General features: G+C 35.5%; 5 protein-coding genes across 10 annotated transcripts; 2 read left to right on the top strand and 3 right to left on the bottom strand.

The window, feature by feature from the left end:
- The first annotated feature begins 405 nt into the window (after positions 1-405).
- Positions 406-3,101, top strand: LOC143466237 (uncharacterized). The gene is made up of 6 exons (XM_076964873.1): positions 406-538; positions 1,271-1,472; positions 1,546-1,708; positions 1,770-1,849; positions 2,270-2,412; positions 2,482-3,101. The coding sequence occupies exons 1-6, from the start codon at positions 496-498 to the stop codon at positions 2,490-2,492; spliced, it is 642 nt and encodes a 213-aa protein (XP_076820988.1). The 5' UTR covers positions 406-495; the 3' UTR covers positions 2,493-3,101.
- A 307-nt stretch (positions 3,102-3,408) lies between these two features.
- Positions 3,409-5,274, bottom strand: LOC143466236 (uncharacterized). 4 transcript variants are annotated; one of them, XM_076964868.1, is made up of 6 exons: positions 5,118-5,274; positions 4,712-4,910; positions 4,520-4,625; positions 4,264-4,406; positions 4,009-4,054; positions 3,409-3,905 (listed from the first exon to the last, which is right to left on the bottom strand). In XM_076964868.1, exons 1-6 carry the CDS (start codon positions 5,158-5,160, stop codon positions 3,765-3,767), a joined length of 678 nt encoding a protein of 225 aa, XP_076820983.1. In that variant the 5' UTR covers positions 5,161-5,274; the 3' UTR covers positions 3,409-3,764. The 4 variants fall into 4 exon arrangements, with proteins under 4 accessions (XP_076820983.1, XP_076820986.1, XP_076820985.1 ...); XM_076964871.1 differs by having other exon boundaries at positions 4,264-4,364; XM_076964870.1 differs by having other exon boundaries at positions 4,523-4,625.
- A 487-nt stretch (positions 5,275-5,761) lies between these two features.
- LOC143465481 (uncharacterized) lies at positions 5,762-8,031 on the top strand. The gene is made up of 6 exons (XM_076963805.1): positions 5,762-5,898; positions 6,093-6,294; positions 6,381-6,513; positions 6,799-6,893; positions 7,375-7,526; positions 7,599-8,031. The coding sequence occupies exons 1-6, from the start codon at positions 5,841-5,843 to the stop codon at positions 7,607-7,609; spliced, it is 651 nt and encodes a 216-aa protein (XP_076819920.1). The 5' UTR covers positions 5,762-5,840; the 3' UTR covers positions 7,610-8,031.
- A 733-nt stretch (positions 8,032-8,764) lies between these two features.
- Positions 8,765-11,566, bottom strand: LOC143465407 (uncharacterized). 3 transcript variants are annotated; one of them, XM_076963661.1, is made up of 6 exons: positions 11,389-11,563; positions 11,031-11,232; positions 10,801-10,951; positions 10,527-10,678; positions 9,186-9,222; positions 8,765-9,053 (listed from the first exon to the last, which is right to left on the bottom strand). In XM_076963661.1, the coding sequence occupies exons 1-6, from the start codon at positions 11,441-11,443 to the stop codon at positions 9,024-9,026; spliced, it is 627 nt and encodes a 208-aa protein (XP_076819776.1). In that variant the 5' UTR covers positions 11,444-11,563; the 3' UTR covers positions 8,765-9,023. The 3 variants fall into 3 exon arrangements, with proteins under 3 accessions (XP_076819776.1, XP_076819777.1, XP_076819774.1); XM_076963662.1 differs by having other exon boundaries at positions 8,765-9,222; positions 10,831-10,951; positions 11,389-11,566; XM_076963659.1 differs by having other exon boundaries at positions 8,765-9,222.
- A 4,943-nt stretch (positions 11,567-16,509) lies between these two features.
- LOC143466167 (uncharacterized) lies at positions 16,510-20,364 on the bottom strand. The gene is made up of 7 exons (XM_076964798.1): positions 20,026-20,364; positions 18,935-19,015; positions 18,282-18,377; positions 17,497-17,756; positions 16,910-17,098; positions 16,761-16,828; positions 16,510-16,668 (listed from the first exon to the last, which is right to left on the bottom strand). The coding sequence occupies exons 1-6, from the start codon at positions 20,030-20,032 to the stop codon at positions 16,778-16,780; spliced, it is 684 nt and encodes a 227-aa protein (XP_076820913.1). The 5' UTR covers positions 20,033-20,364; the 3' UTR covers positions 16,510-16,668; positions 16,761-16,777.
- Between the last annotated feature and the right edge of the window lie 521 nt (positions 20,365-20,885).

Genomic DNA, 20,885 nt, shown 5'->3' with positions numbered 1-20,885 from the left:
ATAGTTTTTACGTTAAAAACATTGACTTTATTCGAGTCATAGTTTAAATTGGCTTGAGTGTAGTCACAACTTAAATTGACTCGATTCTACTCGAATCACAACTCAAAATTACACGACTTGACTCGAGTCAGAAAAATATAACTTGGTTACAATCCTAGATTTGCCAATAGTTAATCATTTCGGCAAGGAAGTGTATTAAATTCTAATCATCTTGTTGAATCTACCAAGCTTAATAAAACGTACTCTGTTGACGTTTTGAATCATTCTCTCCTACACCGCTGACAAACTAATAAGAAAATTATTCAACTTTTTTAAATTGTGGACAAATCGTCTTTAAAAAATACGCTACGATTTCGCGTAATTATGACGTTACTGATCACGCTTTATTCGTCTTCAAACTTTTCACTTCTGTTCGTGGTAATCGACAAGCAGCCATAGTCTGCCATCAACTCGTTGCATTGCTTTGAAGACGTAAGTATTTAAGCTGAACAGAAAATGACAGAAGAGCAAGGAACTTTCCCCTCTGCGAAAAGCGAAAGTGAGTATAATGGCGAATTATAACTTACAACTATACTTATAACTATAACATTAGTATGAAATTCGGTAATTTACAGTTAAAACTTATACAAAAATGATTATAGGTGTACAAATGTGTACAATTAAACCGAGGTTTGCCGTCGGTACTTTTAAAGTACTGTCGGTAACGGTACCGGTACTTTGCAAAAAGTGTACCGACAGTTCCAGTATTTGGTACTATTTTAAAAAAGTAGTTTGATAGTTTGTCGATAAGCCTACTCGGTACCGATACTTTTTGTGTAAAAGATGCTGCAGCAAATGCAATGTTTGCCGCAATTATGCCCCTAGTAAAGGTTAATCTAGGTCAAAACATATGTGATGTTAATCGCTTGCAATTATACTTGACATTTTTAGATTAAAAAATTATCAACAAATGCTAAAATTAATATTAAGGATTAATTAACATGTATTTTTGAAAACGTATTTGTCAAAATTTTGAAATGAATTATCACCTGAAAAGTACCGAGTACCGGGACTGGGACCGACCAAAATTTCTTGAAAAAAGTAATTCGGTACCGAGTTTCGGTACTTTTTTCAAAAATACCGACAGTACCGGTATCGATACAAATGAAGTACCGCGGTACAGCCCACTTATAACATTACATAAACATTGGGAGAAGGTAGATTTTCCAATAACTTCGATTTTGCTCAAGTATAGGTTATAATTGCTCACTGAAGCTGTTAAACGTTGCAGTTAAGTACTTAAGGTCCAAGATTCTTGAATTTGAGTCAACTTTGGATAGTCTTCAAACAACACTTGAAATTGAAAGAAAAAGATCAAGTGATCTTCTTACTGACCTCGAGATGGAAGAGAAACGTAACGAGGAGCTGATAAATGCAACTTCAATATTAAAGCAGAAGATAAGTCATGCAATTTTAGAAAACGATGAATGCAGGTATGAGTTTCACAAGTTACTTTTGATGCTGATCATTTTGCTGAGGTTTTATCCCTTTGGAAATTTTTCTTAGGGAAATCGTGGAATTGACCAACTCAGAGTTGGTTCTTAAAATCAAGGAGCTGGAAGAGCAGAAGGCGAGATACGAAGAATTGCAAAGAGAGCAGGCATCAAACAAAATGGAGATGTGGCAACACAATCCAGACATGGGTGGACAACATCATGGCACTAACACGGTTTGTTTGATGATGATAATTTAAAGAGTGTCAAATGATGGAACGAATTTAACTGTTTTAGGTCTGCAAAGCTGTCCGTAATGAAGAGAAATATTGCCCAAAAAATCTAACCAACACCAAATCTCTTATGCCGGGAAGCGGGCAAGTTTCTTTTGAAAGCTATGCATATATACTTTGCCTTGCATAAATGACCATTTATTTCATTTTTTGTCATAATTGTGTGGAACGATAAATTTGTCCTGACCATGAAAGTAGCGAATGTATTAGCAACAATGACAAAATTAACAAATCACAACTAAAGCAGGAAAATTTGACAAGGCGTCGGTGGGAGAGGTGGTGCAAAATTGTGCATCATATGTACTAATCATTAAGTTTATGGAGGGACTAACCCTCAATGCACGTCTATATGTTTTTAAGTAATTACTTTTGGAAAGAAAAATATTTGCATCGTTTATGCATTACATTGGTTATACCTCTAAATTTAAATATTGAAAATACTTATTGCTTTAAATAGATTGCTTGACTATATTCGTATGCAATGACATCGATTTAAATTCTTAGTCAACAAGCTTCTCAGGAGATGGAGCAGAAAATGAACTTCGCACTTTGTGCTGCGTTGCAGCAAAATCAGACTGAGGCTCGTAGGGCAAGACAAGTGTTTCACGATTTACAACAGTCTTTTAACAATCTAAAACTTCTCTTGGGTAACGGTTGCAAGGCAATGGCCCTTTGTATCAGTAATTGACACTTGTCAAACGAACATATTTTTGCAGAGACAATATAGCTCGCCTGGAACATATGGAAAAGAGAAACTACGTATCTGTCTGCACGTTGAAATCTTCCAACACTGCGGTGTGGTACAACTCCCTGGCAGATTGATGTATACTGATATGATTGACTCGTTACTTGTTATTATATTGATATCGCTTGCTTTGTAGAAATTATGTTGTTTATCATTGCTGGTAATTTAGAATTGGTTTAATCTTCCATCCAGAATTAAATGGTACTTGATATACTTGCTGTTGGAAAAACTATTTCATAGCAAACACGGATCATCGTTGTCCGTTTGTAGTTCAGCTTCTTCATTTGGGCGTTCCGTTGACCTTGTGAATGTGTTTTTCAAACCAAAGTAAAAATACGCTTTACAACGCACTAGTGCACGAAGTATGCAATCCTGAAAGGAAGTATCTCATGACTTAATCATATTCTGGGTGTCATAAGCAATATAAAGAATTAAAATATTTTTAATGTCAATTACTCATACACTATACACTTCAAATGTCTTTCTTCTGTGTTATGCCATCTCTTTTGATCGTGTGTTGTTTATCACTGCTGGTAATTTAGAATTGGTTTAATCTTCTTCCAACCAGAATTAAATGGTACTTGATATTTATTACTTACTGTCGGTAAGCTGTTTATGGTTCAGCTTATTTGGACGTTCCGAAGAGCACCTTGTTAATTAAAACTTTTCCTTACAAACCAAAGTAAAAATATGTCTTACAACGGAGTAGTACAACCCTGAAATAAAATCAACTAACTACAAAGCCAAGTAATGTTATTGTGTGTGTCTGGGATTCAGAAGCAAAATGAAATAATAAATAAATGTTTTCTATGTTAATTAACTGTAAGTTATTTGCTATAATAAGTGTCTTTCTACTGTTTTATGGTTGCTTTAGTCAAATACACATCTACAGCAAAAATGACAACATAAAACAGATTTATTGTGGACATATCTATTACATCGACTTTGCAGTACATAAAATACTTTACCGCATCTTCTAGTTTTTTAACTGCCTTGGTCTAGGGTACATAGTATAGCATGACACCGAATATGGACAACGGTTATTACTTAAGAACATGGATTTTAAGAAAGCACTAAAATTTTTCTGATGCAAATTACACAACGTGAAAACAAACAACATTTTGTCAAGTGTTTCTACTGCACGCAAGTTTTCAAAGGTAACAAACCACAAGCTGTGACTAAAATAAAAAAACTTTTTAAGCAAAACACCAAACAGCAACATTATGACATCACACTAAGTACATAAAGGACGTTTTATGTTTGCTCCATTTCTTTCAAGCATGAATCCAGCAGATCTTCAATTTTCTTTGTGTCTTTTATACCTTTATCCAGCCGATCCACGCGTTCATCGACAACATTCAATGCTTTATCCAACTCCTTCTCTAAATCTTGTAACTAAAGCACAAAAACGACAAAAATTACAAGCACAAGCTTGCAAATACCGAATTAAGAAGCCTACAGTAAAAGATTAATCAACTTTCGACAATAAAACACTTACCGCAGATGATGATGATTTTCTTTCCAGCTTACCAGACTGAAGAAAACTGAAACATATGAGAAATAAAGTATTATCTACCGTGCAAAAGGAGCAAATCATTGGCTAATTGTTTGGCTGATGTTTTCTTCAAAACGGCAACAAGCCAACAATAGTTCTTAAGTGTAAAAAGTTTGACCATACACAGCCTGCATAATTTTAAGTTCCCCAGTCACTCAGCATAGTAAGAGTGTTTTAGTATAAACGTAATGTACGAACTTTAATTCAAACGGAAGGTCTGCATTCGAGTGTAGGTTCTCACAAGCCAGCTCTTGATAAAGTTGGAAAACATTACGACTATCTCTAACTGGGTTCACGATCTGTTGGCAAGATTGCTGCTTAGCACTGAATGCTTCTTGCACCTTTTTGTTATAAATTGGTTACCTCTGATTGTAAAGTACAAAAGTGTTTATCCGGTAACAGACGGAGATGTATTTAATACTGATATTACTATCACACTAGCCTTGGTACTTACCACCTTTTCCGTATTCTTCTTTTCTTCCACATCTGTATTTGTTTTCTCCTCTGGCAGCTTCTTTTCGGCAAGAGCCGTCTTTGCATTAGTCAGTTTCAACATTGACCTGAGAAAAAATTTTAGCACTTAAAGTATATGCCTCATCGAATCGATCAGCATGAACACCATCACTTAAACGCTATGTATAGACACCTCAACGTATCGATCCGTTCGTGAGCATTATCGAGTGTCTTGTTCGTCTGATGGTTTAATGCCGCAGGCTTGGATGGTACTTGCTCTTGCTCTCGCTCTCTCTCAAGAACTGAACTAAGACTTTGTGATGTCTGCTTTTCAGTTTTAATCGAGGTGCTAAGATCAGCGGTGATTATCTTCTTCAATTGAATCTCTAACTCTAGGTATTTAACCGTAAATTTGAATGTTTTACTAATTACATAGCACAAATGAACAGTTAGTAAAAAGCTAATCTTTTTTTGTTTTTTACTGACATGAAATATATATATACAATATACAGGGCATAATGAATGGATAAAGGTTACATACACACGGTTATTTCCGTATAAACATAACAAATATGTTACAAACGTTTTTAAGTACTCACTAGGACTTCGTAATAAAGATGTAGCTTCAAGTTTCTCAGCCATTTTATGTTCCGGATTTCAGTCAACGATGTCTTCAATGCAATGAAATGAGCACAAAGCTATATTCACAAACAAACGTTACTCGTCGAATACCAAGAATTGAACGGAAAATTTTTATGCTAAAAGTAACTGCGTTAAAGTGCGTCATAATTACTAGAAGGAATGCGCCAGCACACACAGTCTTTCTTTAAAGGCGATTGTGCACAAGCTAAAACAAATCAAATCATTTGCATTGACACATCATATAATAAAATAAGAACGAATATGTGAACAGCGCCTAAATAAGTGAGTTTTTGTACAACTTGTATTTTATATTTGACATTTCTCAGCACTTTATCTCAATAAAGTAACTCAAGGCGTTTTGACTAACAACATATGTCGCACTAAATATACAACAGGAACATTTTAACGAGGCTTTTTGTTGTTCTAAAAAGGCCTTAGATAACCAACATTGCCCTCATTTGTTCGTTCTTAACCGCTCTTCTAACAAACTGCAGTCGTAGGAAAAATATTGATCTTTTTTAATTTGTGGACATATAACCTTTAAAAGACATTGCTCGCTCAAATATTTGTAGTAATTATGACGTACTTTGTCTCCTTTTAGCTCGAAACTGTGCGGTTCATTTCTTGGTAATCGCGCATTGCTTTGAAGACGTATATCTGGTTGAGTTCAGCAGCGTAAAATGGCAGAAGTACCCAATTCTGAAGGACCTGATTATGTAACTGCACTGCAAAATGACCGTGAGTACCGTGCAGTAGTATTGTGGTTTTAAATATGCACGAAAGACAAAAAAGATTTATAAAATATTGACAATGCATATAATGTAAACTAGTACACGCGTTGTTTTTATCTTATACTTTAAGATTAGAAAGAAAAGTTCGTATTTGCAATGATTTGTTTTTGATCATTGCAAAGCTTCTGACATTTCCCGCAGTTCAGAACTTGGGGGCCAAGCTTCATCAGGAATACGACGTCTCATCTGTGCTTCGTATATCGTTGAGAACTCAAACGGCGAGAGCAAACAGCCTACTTACAACTCTTCAAGAGGAAGGAGAAAACAGCCGGAAACTTGTAGCTAATATTGAGGCGTTAGAAAAGGAGAAGAGGAATATGAATGAAGAAATCAATAAACTGAGGTAAAGGAGTTTGGACCATAAGGAAACATTGACGTTGAATGTTCTATTGAATCCTGCTTTGGGCGGAAATGTTTTTTTCCTTACAGGCTCGAGTTAGAGGAAACCCAAGGAACGTTGATGCAGGATTCCATGACGCTTGAACGAGAGAAGTTGTTTACACAGACATTCGTAAGCGATCATTTGGACAAGTTCAAGAAACTCAAGCTAGATTTCGAGGAAGTAATTACGACAAAGCCATGATATTAATCTGAACAAGGGGAAACAATAAGATGCGTTTACACCAGTGGTTTCTAACCCGTGCTCGGCAAATAATTTTTTAATTCGTCATACATAGCTTATTAAGTTAACCCTTTTTAAGTCGGGGTCCGAGAAAAAGGGATTATTTCAGTTAGGCGACCAACGACTGCATTGGGAGAAGATCGGAAAACATTGATTTTAGATGTTTCCATGCTGCCATACATTTGTGGGGAAAAACTTGTAAGCCTAAAACATAAATTTTAGTAGATTCAAGAAACATACCACACTGAAGAAGAAGAATTGAGAATCCGACAGACGGAGATAAATCGGCTTAATGGAGAACTGCGTCGGCAAAACATAACGTAATGCTTTTTCAGGCTTATTCTTTATGCTCAGTGTCCAAGATATTTGAATATTCAAAGCAAGCACTATATATTTTGGGAGAAATAGTGCTTATGCACAGTAATGGGATCGAAATATTTTAACAACCGGTTCTGTCACTAGCAGCATACCATATTGACCCGGGGCCGATATATATCTGGGCCTCTACATACGCTTGTTAACAACCGGTTCACGGAGTCCATTAAAATTCCAAGAACCGGTTCGTACGAACAGGTGCGAACTGGCTGAATCACAGCCCTGCTTATGCAACATATTGGATAAAATTTAGCACCAATTTCTGAAAATGTCGAGTTTTTGCATCCAAAGTTTATATAAATAATTGTAACTTAAAACTAAATGCAAAATCGATCTTGCAAAATAATTTTAAATTTTGCTTGAAGTTTTCAGGGATTTCCGTTCGTTGACTGCTACGTTAAATTCCTTTTAAACCGTGTTTACTAGAATTAAGGACTTGAAAGCTGTTGCGATCGCAGAGCAAAAGGCAAACTCCAAATATCGTGCTTCATCAGAACTAAGGCAGACTCGAGCTCGTCTGATGGAAGAAGTACTAAACATTCTAAAGACTAAATTTGCGGATTTGGAACTTATTTTGGGTAACTGTAATTGTTTACCAGTATTCATAAATTACACTAATGTGTCCAGCTAACTTAAAAACGTTTTTGCAGAAAAAATGTAGCGCGTCTTCCTCAATCAATTGCGATGGTATGGGCAGTGGTGAAGACTTGGTGCGCTGCTTTCCAATCATTTAAAATCATTGTTTAGCAAAACATCAACGAATTAACGAAAAGTTTTGTCTCTAAACTAGATTCTAGTGCATTCCAGATTCTTTAGTTAATTCAACTAACAGTGCATTCAATAAGCGATAAAAGATTCAAACCTGAGAACATTCAATTTTCGATTGAAGCTGTACAACTAACTTTTCACAAAATTAAATTTGTCTATGCCTGTTCGATCCAGAATGGTATAAAAACTCTTTACACTTGCCTTCAGAGTCGGTTAGATTTACTCTATCCCGTTTTGTATTATATTTTTTGCTTTCCGTTGTTTATACTTTGTCGATGCATAGAAAATAGCTTAATACTGGACCTATTTCTGGGACATTTTTGTGGTCTATTGTGGTTTATTGTTATGTATGTTGATCAGATGACGTTAGCGATACCCAGATTTTGTGTTCCTTGTAACCGAAGTGCAGGTATCACAGGGAGAGTAGTTTAGTAGTAGAAAATAAAACGCTACAGAAATTTAGAACATATTTACAAGGAATATGTGTAGTGTAACCATTACAGGAACGCAGGTGTAGGTGCCTAACATGGCATACTTTATGACTCTTAATTGACTGACATGACCTAACATGACTCTTAATTTATTGGCTTATTAAGCAATAAGAGCCACTTTAACTCAAAACGTTTTATGTTCCTACGAAAAATGCATACCCGATCACAGAAATTGAGATGTCCGTCCACATTGCTAAATTTTCAATGAGTTGGCGATTGAAGCATCAATGTGGTCCATTGAGCTGGCGAAATAAACTGCGAAGTGGCAGCACAACCCTGTCTTTTGTAATTTCAACCTCAACGTCGATGGCCGCCAACGACCTTCCTTTCTAGTTACAAGGTAGCTTTAGTGTGCCTTGAGTACCTTTGCACCCGTTTTTGCTCCTTTCCGCCCAAATCTTCTTAATTAGAAGGTGGAACACTCCGCACTACGCGGTCTACGAGTGTTACGCTCAGAAGCAAACCGCAGACAATGGTCAGTGGTCATGCCTGCCTTTTCTATCTATCGCCCCTCGAGGGGAAGCCACAATCCATTTTGGATACCAAGTACTGCTGGATTCTCTTCAAGTATTTTTATTTCAAGCAATTTGGTAACAGATTTTACAAACGATGGCGAAAACTGCATAAATTAAAGATATCAGCAAAAAAACACATCTTTTATTCTTTATATTCCGATTTGTTTAATTCGCAATACAGCGAAGAGATGTCACGATCACATGAAGGGTATTTTAAGTTTGCTTGTATCTTAGAGATTTTAGCATGAATTCTTCTCTTCAATTTTTTTTGCGATTTCTTCATTTTCTTCGATTTAATTCTTCAATCAGTTCGATTATGTTTTTTTGTAACCTTCTCAACAATTCATCATTTTAATACGCAAAAAATTAATAGAAAACATAAATAAAAGTAAGAAAATGCTGAGCAATATAAAATGGCAAAACGTGAAAGCTAAATCTTTTTCCGACAAGGAAAAACACTCACAGTTTTGATTGCTTCTATCGCATTTACCTCAGAAGAACTGAAAAAATATAAGAACAATTTGAAATAGCTTTTGTGTGATCTATCATTCATATTAAAAAAATTATACAGGTAATTTTACTGGTCAAATTTATTTTTTGTGAATGGTATTTAAGTGTAGCTTATATATCAGGTATATGTCAAACTGCCCAATATCTGTAGCGACAGTCTTGTTACAATATATCATAAGGGCCATGTTGCCTTAATTCGTAGGCTTATGCTTAGCACTCACGTACCCGTTTATTTCGAATACATACGACTCAATATGAACAACAACATGCTTGAAAAACTTGTAAAATATATTCAAAACGTCAGTACGACTGTTGTTTTGTTAGGTAATCGCAAAGAAAGTATATAGGGTATAGGATATGCTCCCGATATCCGTCATTAAGGTTCTGAACTAGGGGATTCACGTTAGTACTTATAGCCGGTGCAATAGATTTAACTTTGTTAGCAACGACAAATGTTTTGACTTGAACAACGTTTTGACAGCTTTCAAATAAATACTTCTGCAAATCTGCAAGAGCTTGCCACTTGCCACTTGCCACTTGCCACTTGCCACTTGCCACTTGCCACTTGCCACTTGCCACTTGCCACTTGCCACTTGCCACTTGCCACTTGCCACCAGTTTCTTTTTATATTTTTTTACATTTTCTGTTTCGTTTGCAATTTATCATCAAGAGCAAATCTTTTAATCAATAGATTTTGACTTAACACGATAAATCAAAAGGAGTTCCACATACAGTACAGTACAACCTACTGTAGCTGCGTGTATTTCCCTAGTCTATCGCAACACTCAGCGGTAATAGTTTATCTGCAGAGCAAATACATTTATAAAGCGAAAAGTTTCTATGTTATTATACGGCTAAGCAGCGTAGGCCATATTTGTACTACCGCGAGAGGTCGTTTAAAGTTATTGGTAAAATTCTAAACCACAAATAAAACTACACCAAACGTCACTTCCCATTTAGCTTATACTTTCAGATAACTCAACATAAGCGCCAACTATGTACAAGGTTTAGTTGAACAATTAATTTACTGTTACTTAATTATTCAAACTTTGTTTTTCATAAGCGTAGGGGTCTATACTCCTAGAGTAGAGGAAACCTCTGGAAAGTAACAGAAGCACAAGGGGTACGTTCACAAACAAGAAACAGAAGCATCATAATACCCACAAAATGCTGTTTTTGTTTCGAATAATTTATATCTAAAAATATAAAAATATACATATAAAGATATATATTATTTGGTCAGCGCGATGTAAAATAAAAGTGCGATCTTGTAAAAGTAATGCGTCATACGTACTTTGATGTCGATAGAATATCGTCACATTCTGGGGATAATTGCTTAGAAGTCAGCTCCTTATTAGTTTGGGAAATGTCGCCACAATCTCTCTCAATTGCGTTCAAGGTTCGATGGTTTGGAGGTTTCTCTTCAACATTTATCGTTTCATAGACCTACTGACGTTTAAATAAGTATTGGTTAGCTGTTGCGTTTGTGCAAAAATAAACGGCAAATGTTGTCTAAAACAACGTATTTTTTTCTTTGTAGAAGTTTGACATGTTGTTATCACACTAGCCGTGTTATCATTCGGATAATATGGGTTCACCAGTTTTTCCAACTCTTCTCTCTGCGCTTTTCTTCTCATTTCTTTCATTTTCTGCTCTTCAAGTTCTTTACGTTCGTCTTCCGTAATTGTCAACATCTTATTAACCGCACGCAAACTCATTCTATAAGAATGAAAGTGTTTATACACAAAGCATACGTCATCAAATTGATGAAAACCTACATCAACTCTTCAGCAACTACCTCAGCGTATCAATTTGTCGCTTTAGTTTCTCGGCTTCATTACAACTCAGCTCAACCATGGCTGTCAATTCAAGGTTACGTTTCTGTTCTTGCTTTAGAGCAGAGAGCGTCTCTTGTGATCTTTGCTTCTCAGTTTCAAGTGATGTGCGAAGTTCAGCTGAAATTCTTTCCGAATCTTGAACCTCGGACTTCAAGCTTTCAACTGAACAAGATTTAACAGCTTCAGTAAACAAGTATGTGAGCAAACTGTTTTAAGAAAACAAAAAGTTTCCCTGTTTATTTAAAGGAAACAACAACATACCTAATGACTTTTGTATACATATTGATATTATTTCATAAACATTTTTATAACACTCACACTCGTTTTGCAGCGAAGTCAAATCTTCCAGTTCCGCCATGTTTTGTTGCTGCATTCAGCTATTGATGTCTTCAACGCAACGCAGTGAGCAATAAACAAAACACTAACAAACGGCATAAACCTGAACTGAAAACCTTTAATCCAAAATTGCTTAAAAATAACTTTTACAAACCGTTCAGTAATATAAAATCGAAGTTGGACAAATATATTTGTTACTCGTTGAGATGTTAACAACCTAACACGGCACTAAAGCATTGCGTTATCCAACTTGCATTGTGGCGGTGGCGAATAAGAAATGGCTGCCACTATTTCACCAGAAAAAGCGTAAATCCAAAGCTATTTTTCGTGGTTTATTGTTAACCTAAGTTAAATGTCATAACAAAGTAACCTAAACCTAACCTAAATCTACCATCTGATATACGGTACAAATAAATTTAATTAAACGCCAAAAGCTTAAATCGATTTTTTCCTTCCCATTTTCCTAATCTAACAGCCTATCTTTGACTATGTTCCCATACACAATAAAATAAGGTATAGGACGGATAGAACCACAATAATAATAATAATACTAATCCTATTCTTTAACTATTCACTACACATAAGGTCACTCTGTAAGAAATTACTTCGAAAGCTTCCCAAGATTTGTTACTTGTAAGGATTCGATTGATTAATTATTATGAAAGTTATTTTAGTAGGAAGGCTTTCTAAACAGTCCCGAAAATACCAAAACAAAGAACATTGAAAGCTAAGCAAATTTTTTTAACAACATGTTGCTCTGTGTAATAAGCTTCGCTGCTTTTGCATCCCGGAGTCATTTCGTCGGTTTGATCAATGAAAATCCGGAATAGTGATCGCATTAATACGTCACATTATTGTTGCACCGATTATTACGTCACCAGGGAAAATGCCTTATGACAAACATAAAGAGGTTATTTGATCAAAAAGAATATTACGATGTGAAATAGCATTTATAGGTCACCGGTTCGGATATCTTAATTACCCGGGCATTATCGTTTATTAAACTAATCACAAACCTGAGCCGTTTGTGGAACTCACAGAGCTGTAAGTATTTATTGTAAAACTACAAATCGGTAGAAAAAGTCATTTACGCATGTACAGTACAACACCACGTACACGAGAAGTTTTGTGAATTGTCTATTATTTATTTGAGCTAGCTGACTAAAACAGAGATCTTTGAAAACGTTTTGAGCGAACTAGTTACAAAAATGTGGCTAAACCTTTCCTATTGTTAGCTGCGAACTCCATGCATTTCTAACAACCTACTGCGCTGTAGCGCTGTATACTATTGTGCGGTGATTATAGCGATTATTAAGACGTGCTGATAGAAATCACATGCGCTGACCCAAAGAAAATGCGATATAAGACCGGAGGGTATAGTAGAGCAAAACAATCAATAGTACAGTATACGCAAATGCATTCCCACGAGAAAAGCAAGTAATTAACAGCGGGTTATTTGAGATTAGAAGAACCGGCATCGATTTTAATCAGCGACATATGGTGAATACTGGACGCTTAAATGTACCTAAATGATGAGACTTTTGCTATATCTTTCCACCAGTGTGAGAATGGCATAACGACGAAAGTAACCAATGCAAGACAAGACAGAGTCTACTCTATGTAACTTAAGTTAAAAGTGACGGCTGGCACTACAATTCACCGGAAAAAATGGTGTGTTCGGGGCTAATTTCATAGTTTGTTGTTAACCTATAACATAAATGTTATAAGTTATAACATAACAACCTAAGTATAACTTCAGTAAGACCTAAAATAGCTAAAATCAACTTTTTGCACACCTGTTCTCCTTACCTAACTTATCTTCAACAATGGTACACTGTCCTCTTTTTTTATACCAAAACAACACTTGATAAACACAAAAAATGCTTTTTTGGCGTTTCCTACCTGTTTGTGTGTTGTTTTAGATCTATTTTGCTTCGAAAACCGTATAAAACATATTGAAATTGAACACATAAACACGTGTTGCCTTAGATTTGATCAAGTATCACACTTTTATGAAACATAGAAAACACCACGAATAACTAGAACATGTTACACACGTGTCAGCGATTTGTGTCGCGTAAAAAAAAATTTTACGTCACGTGATGTTTCCAGTTGGTTGCGTTCTTAACAGATTTCATAGCGGTTCGAAAAACACGCGCCAGTACCCAGCACCGTTGTTGAAATGCTGGTAATAAACATGCGGCTACAGTATACAAGTGCACAACCAGATGACGTCACAATTTGAGTGGCTGGGGTCTAGCATACAAATGCATCCTGTGGTTGTGCACTTGTATTCTAGACCCAAAAATGCTATTTATTACCTAAAATGTTTCGTTGTTAAGACGAAGTTATGGGCTTCAGGCGGGAGTGGTTGCCTTCCTAAGAAAACGTGGCCTTCGAAGGCAGTAAGGATACGAGCGTAGAAGACGAGGACCTGTCGTTTTTGTTGGTCCCTCGGATCTGCTCTTGTTACTTTTATTATATTTTATCGACTTATTTTGAACGTGTGTCCCGAAAGTTAAGCCCCAAACGTAGAGGAGTGTTTTTAATCTCATTTGAAAATACAATCGAGCTACATTGAAAAACGTTCGTTGGCTTTGAGTGGGCCGTGAAAAAGGTAGAAAAGGATCTGGCAAAAGAAAATCTGTAACACAAGCTTATCTTTAATTACAAGTTTAGGAAACATACAGCGAAACCTAGGCTACAAGTTAGGCCTAGAGAAAGGTTTTGATGCGCTGTATATGTGCATCACTAGCAATTTATAGCCTAACGCCCTAACTTATTAATCAGCTCCTGCTGTACAGGTCTAGCTTTTTCAAGAATTAATCCCATTTGTATTTTTCTTAACCTATATTGCTTGCAAAAATTAAATAATTTGTGTTAGATTTATTATTTATTGAAGTCAAGATTTTGCTGCTTTTACTGTTAAAAAGTTTGTTTTGTGTAAAGACAAGGATGAAATGAAAAATGTATAAATAAAAATGTGTTGTGAACGAAAAAAAACAAAAGTGTTCTGGAATTCATGTTGCTCGGCCTGCAGAATTGCGTGCACCAAACAACCAAAAATGCGAGTTTGCAAAAATGTTCAGACGCAATGGAAGTGTGCAAATTTCGTATGCAGTGTGCAAATATGCACAGTTTGACTTATTCAATCTTCAAATCCATTGAAAATTGATTGCAAAGAACTTAGTCGAAGTCGTTAAATGCAAAATAACGCACCTTAAGTGCGCCACTAAAGCTCGTGACAAAAATAATATTGAGTGCCCCTATGCCAAGCTCTGCAGTCTCGAACGTAGCAGCCCAACCAGTTGCAACATATATCAATACTAGATTTTAACAATATTAGAGAGTTAAATCTTTGCCTAAGTGTAGATTATTGCCAAGACAGGAACTTTTGTCAAATTGGGAAAATATAGTATTAATACTCCCTGCGCATAACTGTTGGATTCCAGCTGCTTTTGCGCAAAATTATGTTAAACTCCGCCGCACAGACTAATGCACATCTCGACCGCACATTTGGGCAATAAATGGAAGCAAAAGTATAGATTACGTTTAATTGTAATTGTAAACACGATATGATTTTGTTCCAAACCAATAGGTCAATCGTACATTATGAAAATTCAAACTTAATCTATGCCGCATGTGATAATGTTTGATTGCTGGTGTGTTTGCCGCTATACTAGTTATCCTGGTAACTGTTTGATCTAGCCTCGCCATCGCCTCCCTAACTGCTACATTACCTAATGGGGAAACAGGTTGTTTAACTTTAATTGCCCATAAATTATTACAAGCTGTTCCTTGATTAAATGATTACTGTTGTGTCGATATCCTTCTGATTGCCATGACAATCCAAACCAACAGTCGTGTATGTACGTTGTGTGTGAGCTTATTCTAAATCATAGAACTGAGAGGTGAATCAGAACATTAAATTGCGCAGTATGCAAAGAATGCGGTTTAGATTGTTCCTTCATTGGTTATAATGTAGTTTGCTTCACCGATGTTATACTGTGTTATATGTATTTGTTTATTATATTTTAGCCTAGCCCAGGTGTGATTGCAAGCAAATATTTTAGTGTTAGTGTGCTATGCATATACATTTTTCTTTTTAGATAATGATGGTGTGTTTTTCTTAAAAAACAGTTAACAAACTTGCTCTGAAGATGTCCTTGAATTAAGTATTTTAATTAAGGTAAGTTGTTTTATTGGTGTTGTCAGGTTGTGACATTTTAGCCTTAAATGTAGCACCATTTACTCTGAATTAAGCATATTAATGTTTGATTTTAATTGTCCAGTAGAGAACAAAGAAAAATTCCCCAGTGTCATTTCCTCAATGTTCACCAAAAATTCCTTTGTTGGGTTTGTAGGATTTTTGCTGCTCAAAAATGTAATATCATGTATAGAAATGTTACATTTTGCTTTGTATAAGTTTGATCTCTGAGCACCATATTATGTTTAGGAATGGCTTTAATACACTATTGTTTACCTGAATTTTGAGAGTTTTTAGGGTTAAATAATGTCTAAAACAGTTTTTTTTTAGGAAAAACAAAGAATTCCATAATTGAGCTAAAATTTTATATTTATTATGATTTTCTAAAGTAATTGCTGTCTTATGTTTATTTTTAGTTCATTTTGTGGTCAATTCTGTTATTAATTCTCTTAAACTATGTTTCTTAAACAAAATATGATAGCCTGCTTGTTGACAGCCTAGAAGCAGTTATTAAACAGGATTGTGATTTTGAATGAGTTTTGTTACATGTTTCGTTTTGTACTTTCAATGTTTTACTTGGCCACTATTAATTTCAAAGTGTGTTTTCAGTATATTACCATTGAAAAATAAAACGCTACATGTGACAGAACACATTGAAAAAAGGAAACACATCTGATCAAGCCACTACAGAAGGTAAACACGTCCGATCAAAATACATACTCCTATTTTACGCAAATAGCTCTTTACAAGTTCCAAAGTACCCACTAACGTTTGTGATTCAGTTAGTAAAAAAACTTAGTTTCAAAACCGAAATTTATCCGATTAAACCGCGCAAAATCATAACCGATTAGGCTATTCTTACATCATTATGCCTATTATGACAAAACACACGGCAATAATGTAAAAACAAAATTTAATGACAATACAAATCCACTTCACCAAACCACATACATCCAAACGTGGCGGAGAGATTTTGGCGCTCGCTCGAATGTCGTCATAACTCTGGGTACGATTTCCGTCCAGGTCGCGATTGACAGAAAAAAATCTCGGACAACCTTTGTTTTTGTGGAAAAAAATGTTGTTGAGGAATATTTTTATTAAAATAAACGTAGAAATCGATCTTTTCTTTAAAAATAATTGTACGTACCAGTGTAAGACCTTACTTCACTTTTGCGGGCGAATCGAACTGAAACCGTCAATCCATACCTTCAACTTCTACAAATAAAAAGTTCGATAAAAATTAAATTTCTCTTTGATTTTCAACTCCACACAAACGTAACGAGACAAGAACAACACCGTGTCTTCTAGCTCGTTCAAGATTTTTTGGATCTGATTCCTTTCAGATTTGATTGCAGCTCGTCCTAATTCGATTCCATCGCCGCGAGAAAAGCAGTCCCACATATCCAGCTTCTCTTCAACTTTGGCAAAAAATTCGCGGGAAGGGATTTCTGGAATTATGTTTCCATTCATGTTCAACACCTGAATCTGGAGATTAAATGTTTGTAAATTTACACCCTCGTCTAATAATAAACTCCTGCACGTTACTAATTATCTAATTAAATTACCATTATCAACGGTTTAATAATTAACCATACCAATGCAGGCTTAAACCTGCTGAAGCAACAGAAAATTCATGATTTTTCAAACAAAATAAACGAATTTTGAGCAACCAATTACAAGCGACATCGAGTGCTGTATAGTTGCAGAAATATATCCTGGGATTACAGTCGGAAAACTATCTTCAATTTTTAAGGTTTAAATTTCAATTTTGATCAAATTTAACATGCTCATAATTGTGACGTCACATTGCGATGCAAAAGCGCATTATTACCGGATTTTCAATTAATCAACGAAAACGATAAAAAATGAAAAAAATCACAGACCTTTCTGGGTAAATTTATGATTGCCGAAATTATTCTGCCAACGTCGTCGGTGTTCGAGAAGCAGTCCCACAGATAAAGCTCCTTCAATTTATTTTGTTTAATCAGTAGCTCACACAAGATGGCGGTAGAGGACGAGTTTAGCTTAGTTCGGTTCAGGTTCAGTATTTGTGGGAAGAGTTCAGCTGCTTTCTCTGTCAACTTCTCATCAAAGAGTTCATGGACGTCAGTAAGCAAGGAAATGTATCTACGCTGGTTTTCACCTAAATAAACATAATAGTTGCTGAATCTGGCTATTATGTGCCGGATTGTAAAAAATTAGAATTAGAAATGTTTAGGCTACATTTATGACTGATATTGTTATAGGCCACAGCTGCAAGTGTTTGTTTGTGACGATAAATTGTACGACAAACATTGTTAACTGTCGCAAGTTGTTTTTAGAAGTTGTTATCAAAAGCCTACATATAAACATAATAAAATATGAAGCAATTATAAAGCCTTTAAGCTTGCTGTAAAAGCTAGAAAGCCTACATTACAATAAGCTATAGGTACAAGGTACAATAGAGACAAGCAAAGGTAGGTTGCGGTTAGACTGCTAACTTTTTTGTGTGTAATGGAACATTCGCTATACTGTGTTTTGTACAACACAAGGATATGTGATTGATGTACATTTGCACATATCCTGCATGCATTTCATACACTTTGTATTTTTGGTGTTCTTGTGCTTGATGTGATCTTGTTGGCGTGGATGCTTTTACTAAGCAGCTGCAAAAGTGAAATGAAATTACCTTTACACCACCAAATATCATCCCGTCCTTTCTTATAGAACCATTTCAGTTGTTTGATGAGTCTTTTCACCAGAATTTTTCGATTTTCAAGAACAACTGAATAATGATAGAGTAAAAAATAAGAAAATACACAAAAAAATAAGAAATACTTGATGGTGTGAAGTGAAAAAATTGTGGCAAATTTAGAAAAAACCGGAATATCAAACTTTGCCCACCGCCGTGTCTAACAAATTAGGATACCTAGACTTAATAAAAGTCATTTTTTCACTTTATAAGTGGAAACCCAGATGCTTTGATTGCATACAACAGCAAATATATTCCACAGCACAATGTTTTTCTATCACAAATCCACATGTGATGAAGCATCTAATGCTTCATAGAATTATTAAAACTATTTCTACCTTAGTAATTTAACTTTTAATAATTAATTTTTCATTCTTCGCGGCTCGACTGTCTTGTAACATAATAACTTAGTCATAGTACCATACTTAAGTTGATCTTTATTGCAGTAAACCTTGTTCTTTACATATCTATTTTAAACCACATAAGTACATATTAACTTATGGGTACACACATAGGCCCTATAGTTATATCATAATTATATGTTAAGTCATATCATTGTTATAAAACAACATGAACCGCAGTGAAATTACCTTGGTTTGGTGTTTTTGATGAAAAGCAGTTAAACACTGTGAGCAAATTGTTGTCTGAAACTTTTTGGTTAGCACAGGTGTCTAAAACCAAACAAAAGCATTAAAAGTTACAACGGGATATCTGTCATTAATTGGGTAAAACACTCATAAAACTTTCAGAACTTGACTATTTCGCAACAAGTGTAAGATACGCAACCCCGACAGCCTTTCCTTATTTATGTGATGATTTGGGAAACAGTCTTGACAAAGTTTTTACTGCAGAGACAGTTTTGGAATGTAAAGTTAATGGACGGGAGGAAGAATTCTGTAAATAACACCGAATCTAATGGTACTAGTATATTTTTTGCACCAAAATGTGCCACATTTACGGTATATTTTATGTAGTAGTACGTTTTACATCCGCACCACCCAGCTCAATTTTTATATGTTTCTCGCATATAAAAGCGATATAGAATCGCACTTTTAGTTACTACTTCCTATTAATTTTTTTGAATAAAAATCCATACTGGATGATGGTTACTTTGTGTAATGACCTCACTGAACCTATGGGCCGCATTCAGTCTAAACGCAGCAGACAAACTTTCCAATAAAAGTGATCCCCCTTTCGATTTCGGGACTCAGTTGGTTCCGTTGAACAAATTAGAAGTAAACCACGTGTATTTGTTTCCCAAAAATTTGATAGTTATGCGTACATAGAAGTAGGCTACAATTCCAAAATGGATTTCAAAGAGAAGATTTATTGATTGTTCCCAGAAGAACGCAAATTCAACAGAAAAGCTGGATTCACACAAATATTTTAAGACTGCAGATTAGGCATTTCGATTAGTTGGTTATTTTACACAAACGTAAAACTTGCTTGCGAGAAATGTCGATTTGGATCCATACTAATTGTGAAATAATTACATCGAGCAGTCTTCTACACGGCAAAGACAAAACCCTTATATACGTTTCATTTAATAAACAACTTCTAGGTCTTAGCGATCGAGTGAAATGAGATGTTTGCCTGAACCTTTGCGGAATTCTGGCACAAAACATTTCTAGTGTTAAATTATATACTGTACTTATAACAACATACTTAACCCGGAACGTACTTGACATATTTGCTTCCGCTTCCGCAAGAGCTTTTCTCTGGCTACGGCCTAGAACGTTTCACAAAGAATTGCAAATGCTTCTTTTCTTAACAAATCAATCAAGTCAAACTAGGAACTGATTTGAACGTGTGACGGTTAGAATCACAGCCATGAGCCACCTGAACCGTGTGGCTTTTCAACACCTTCTGCTTTTGCGTATTCGAAGCGTATGCGCTATTCCGAAATTACTTAATTTGTGATTAGATGGCGTTTTTACCGCCAGCATCGTCAAACGTTTACGCATGTTTCAGTTGTTTTGGGGTCTCCATCATCTTAAACAATGCTCCAGAAATATTTGAGCTCGTTTGAGTTTTTGGACCATTCTTCTAGACAAAAGCAATTGTGACGTCAATTTTATTCTCAACGGACTGAATGGAAACATGATCACAAGAACAATGTACAGATGTGTTAATGCGTGATATCGGTTGCCCGAACATTTGAGTTGAATGTACAAGCATGGAGTATATGACGGTCCATAGACTCCATACTGCTGTACTTTCATTGAAGATAAACTCATTCTTCAACGTTTTTGTCGTCGAGTGATTTCTTCAAAGAGTGGCAGTAAAGTAGCATTCATTGTTGCTTTGGACATGTTAAGAGCTACATAGTAGGGAGCTTTGTATTGTTTTCACCTATCAAAGCGAAGCGTGTAACGAAGGACTAAATGCTAGACCATTGTTACGTTAGTGTTTCCATAACCGTGCTTTTTATTCTTTTTTAACCGACAAAACAATCGCCCGAAGGTTATCTGGGTCATTTTTTACTTAACAAAAATCATTTTGCAACTCTTAAGGCTTGATGCAAGTAGGTGTCAATTGTCA

Source organism: Clavelina lepadiformis, chromosome 7 (assembly GCF_947623445.1).
Source record: "Clavelina lepadiformis chromosome 7, kaClaLepa1.1, whole genome shotgun sequence".
NCBI lineage: Eukaryota > Metazoa > Chordata > Ascidiacea > Aplousobranchia > Clavelinidae > Clavelina > Clavelina lepadiformis.
This window is presented reverse-complemented; position numbering and strand designations above follow the sequence as displayed.